The sequence below is a fragment of the Sesamum indicum genome, linkage group LG9 (genome assembly GCF_000512975.1).
Source record: "Sesamum indicum cultivar Zhongzhi No. 13 linkage group LG9, S_indicum_v1.0, whole genome shotgun sequence".
NCBI lineage: Eukaryota > Viridiplantae > Streptophyta > Magnoliopsida > Lamiales > Pedaliaceae > Sesamum > Sesamum indicum.
In genome coordinates, this window is record NC_026153.1 from 7,507,623 (window position 1) to 7,512,210 (window position 4,588).

The 4,588-nt window shown below is 37.0% G+C and overlaps 1 protein-coding gene across 1 annotated transcript; it reads right to left on the reverse strand.

Moving 5' to 3' along the window:
• LOC110012617 (F-box protein At2g27310-like) lies at positions 1 to 1,020 on the reverse strand (the record flags this gene model as incomplete). Its single annotated transcript, XM_020696983.1, is given in 1 exon segment — positions 1 to 1,020. A coding segment is annotated over 1 exon segment (822 nt), but the record flags the coding sequence as incomplete, so codon positions are not given.

Genomic DNA, 4,588 nt, shown 5'->3' on the forward strand with positions numbered 1-4,588 from the left:
TCCTTCCATGGCCTCATCCAAAATTACCAAACTGTCTATCCCCGTCAGGGTTCTGCCCTCCATGTCCTCCACCTGCATGCTCACCTCCCTCACTTGCAGTTCCCCCCCTTCCTTCCCGCCGCAGGTCATTACCACGCCGCACTGCACTAGCTCCCCGCCCTGGCCGGCCATCACTGTGGCGTAGCGCAGCTGTATGTCCTCCGTCAGCCAGTGCCGCCGCGCCTCCACCGCCTTGAGGCTGGCGACGTTTACCGCCCGTTTCTTGGTGGGGTCGATCAGGATCCAGCTTACTGTTATGCGGTCCTCTGCGAGTTCCATGCACGCGCCGTCCTCGCCGTCGTACTTCAGCGGCGTCGGGACCGTTTCTTTGGGCTCCAAGAGGTCGATTCTGAAAGGCGAGCTCAGGAACCAGCCGGAAAGCGTCTCCGTTACCAAGACTTTGGAGTACACTAGTTTCTCGTCGCAATAAATATCCACAGCGGAGATAAATTCCGACGTCTCCGGCACACGTACTTGACGGGCTTTCTCAGACTGGTAAGCAGGGCCGCGGCAGCGGACGGAGGGAAAAGAATCGGAGTAGAAGGAGCGGTGGCCGGAAGGGAAAGCAGCGATGGCACGGCGGACGGTGGGGTGGGTGGTGGAGGGCCAGGAGGAGTTGCAAATGGACCTCCACAAATGATCTTCGGAGCAGAGAGAGAGGAACTGGGGGGAGGCGCAGCTGGTGGAGGCAAGAGCGGGGCCGTCGAGTCTGTTGAGGATGTGGGATTTGATGATGTCTGGATGGAGGGAGGTGATGGAGGGAGGCGTAGTGGTTGAAGCCATGGAGGTTTGTGTTATGTTTGTTGGAGTAGGGAGGATATGATCAAATATGATGATATATACAGCGTTTGAATGAGGAAAGGGAATGGGAATGGGATATTTATAGAGGGGTCCGGGTCAAGAATAGAGTTTTAAGGAAAGTGAAGAAGAAAGTGTTTGGGTTTGGGATCCAGATATGAGAGTTTGACTTGCAAACCCAAAATGGCATTTCCAAAGGATTATGTGTATATTGGATATTGATAGCAAAAATAATGAAGTAAGTGTTGGTCAAGAGTGAAGACTGAGTACTAACCTGCTCTTGCTCCATTGCATCCCACACCTATCCTCCTCCATCCTAAACTTCACTGTCTTTTCCCGTTTTACTATTATAATCCCCCACCTCCCATCTTTTCTTATATTTACAACAAATAAAATTTAACTATGTAACTTGTAATTACCAATTTTAGTTAATATTCATTTTTCAGAAAAAACCAAATAGAAATTGGAAATTCCCTGTCAACATTTTTACATATATTTATTAACTCAAACACACATCACTTCGTATGTGCTCTTAATGGATTTTTGAACCTTAAGTCTGGAGCTACATCATGCCAATTTATATAACTGTCCTTAGTATTTTTATTACTTACAAAGTATATCAAGATTCGTCCCTTTTTAAATGTGAGTTGTACTAACTCGTTCTCAATCCAACTTAAACCTGATTGTGAACAGAAGCATTAGATTATTTCTCGATCAAATAATTCATTTAAAATCATCGAGATATTTATAAATACTAACCCATCTTGTCCCAGCTACAGCTTTGCTACCTCATGCTCCCTTACAAACTTTGTGCTTTCTCATTTTACAAACACTATTGACTTACATATCAAAAGGGCTATAATTAAGATATACCTTATATGGTTTTTATAATTTCTTACCTTGCAAGTCACATTTACTGGATGTCAAATCACACCATTTTTTTTATATATTTCAATTTTTACTATTAAAATAGGACTTTACTTTTGTGTGTAATTCTAACTTTTTAAAAAATATATATATTGTGGATATAAATCAATAATAATTGAAGACTCGGACTCCATATCCGTCTTTTCCCTAATTCAGCGTTGAACTCAAGTGGCCTGGGCTCTCTGTAAATTACATAAAAGGGTATGAGTCAAATTTGGGCAACTGCGTATAAGAAAGTTGTGAGTCCCGTGCGCCCGCCCCCCCCAGGAAAGTTCTTAGCCATGTTCCGCTTGATGCTGACGTGGCCAGATTTTTTTTTAGTTTTAATTTGAAATTATAAAATAATAAATTAATGCTCATCTTAGTGGGATTTTTGACTTTATATTGATGATAGAAATATGAAATATGATAAGTTTCATTTTAGAAAATTGTCTGTGATATAGGTAGGATATCTTATATCTATATGTATAAGTCTACAAATAATTTTAAATATTGATTAATTTATATATAGAATTGGGGCTTCTTAATTGTTGGTATTTAACTCGTTCATTCATCTTTTTATTTTCATGCAGACTCGAAATTATCTAATACAAAAGTTAAGTACATAATTGAACATTCACAATTATACTATGTGATTCGGACCAACACCGTGAGCGGCCCCTTCGCTCCTGCCCAGTTAGGAGGTTTACAATTGGAGATGGGGTCCACGGTGACTTTTTGCTCAAAAGTACCAGGTTGATCTAAATCATCGAATTTCTTGATTTTGGAATCAATCCTTGTCAATTTGAGTTCTTTAAATCGAATCGTGAAAAAAAAATTTAAATTTTGATTGTGCTACGTTTCCCCAATTTTAAAGAAAAAATTATATTGTTACGACGTGAATAGGTAATAAAAGTTGTCAAAGATGTATAATATGAACATAAACATACAGAAAAAATCAAGAACTTTAGGTCAAACAGAAGCAGCTTAACCTAAAAACAAGAATCATTAGCTAGTCACAGCCCACATCCAGATCCCAATACCCAGATATTAATGCTAGTTAATTAAAAAGAAAAATGAAAATAATAGTGAGAAAAGCTAATTAATATAGTTTGAATTAGTAAGCTTAGGTACCGGCCTGGGGGACAAAGTGAACTATCACACGTACAATGTGGCCAGCCCATTATGAACTTGAACAATCACATAATTAATATGATTAAAATGCAAATATTATTGAAGTCAACTATAGATATTGCTAATTAATTAACTGTAATCCAAAATTGGTTGTCCGCTTTCTAGACTAGCAATTGGACTTGGATCACCATCAAACCAACTTCAATCTAATTAAAATTATGAATTTCATCAAAATTAAATTAATGTTTACTATACTAAATAATGGTAATTTTACTTTTTTTTTTTTTGCTTTAAATATTATGCGAGTGATATTCTACAATGTAATAACAAATTGCCGCTAAAAAGAATCATATATCTCCTAGTTCAATTGTACCGCTCTAGATCTAACTCATTGCGTCTATAGTTATTCGCAAATACATGTATGAGATAAAAATTTTAACTTTTAATAAATTAAATATATTTATAAATATTATTCGGAAAAGATTTGAAGTGGATTTTTGATAAGACCCAAACTCGCTCCAAACCACTGACGTTTTCTTTCTAATTTTTAGTTTTGAAAACAAGCACGTGGAGTGTATGCGAAAATGAGGGAACGTGTGTGTTGTGTGGATATGCTCCTCCAATTCATAGATTTTTGGGGCTTGGAAATGTAGCATCCTATTAAATGTCGGAAGCTTTCTTTCTTCTTTCTTGATTATGAAAACCAAAATGTGGAAAACATAGTTCTACGTGTGTTCATAAATCTGACTGACATTCATTGAGTAATCGCGATTGTGATTGCTCTTTCATTTCATCTTATCTTTTTTTTTATTTTTATTTCAATGAGAAAAATAATATAAATAAGTTCGATTAATAATAATGCAATTTGCAATGTGATCTGTACATACGTATATATTTTATGGGGTTGTCTTTGAGTGTTTTGGAACTTATTAACTACTCATCCTCTTAGTCTGCCATTTTCATGGACATATATTATCAGCCGCCGAATAAGGAACTTGGAATGTGCCCAGAATTTCATACCCATATTGTCTGCTCTAATTTTATGAGCTTTACGGGTTGGTTTTAAATAGACGTCCCACTAGGAGAAAGTGCACTTAAAGACTTATAAGCTAGTAAAATTTATCATTTAAAACTAATGTGGAATGCATACCTATATCGATTAAAGTAAAGTTTACTTAGGTGTGAGATAAAAATGTAATGATAATTGTTAAGATAACCGCATATCCAACCAAAAAGTGTTTCATAAATAAACATGCGAAAAAGGATTTGGAAAATATATTAATCTTGAAATATTTCGAATGAATACGCGAGATGAGTCCGCCGCAAATTTCAGGGGATGAGTGATGAATCTCAAGTATGTTTCCATTAATTCTGAAACCGGATGAAGCACTATATAATCAAGCAAAATCAACAAGTAAATCAGTGTAGAAATTGCTGACGGGATAAGGGCACAAAACCCAAAAACTTAGACATGACTGCTCAAGACTGAATGAGCAGTGAAGTAAATTCTTAATATTAGTTAACTACGTTACCAAAAAGACCACATTGGTTTTTGGATGCTCAAGCGAATTCCATTTGATTCTTCAGACGAACACAAGAATAGTTAATACTCAACCCCTAGATACCATAAAAAATTTTGACCAAATTTTCTGTTCTGTAATAACAATAGCATTGCTGCATGGTTTCCAGCACTCAATTTAAGAGTTTACCA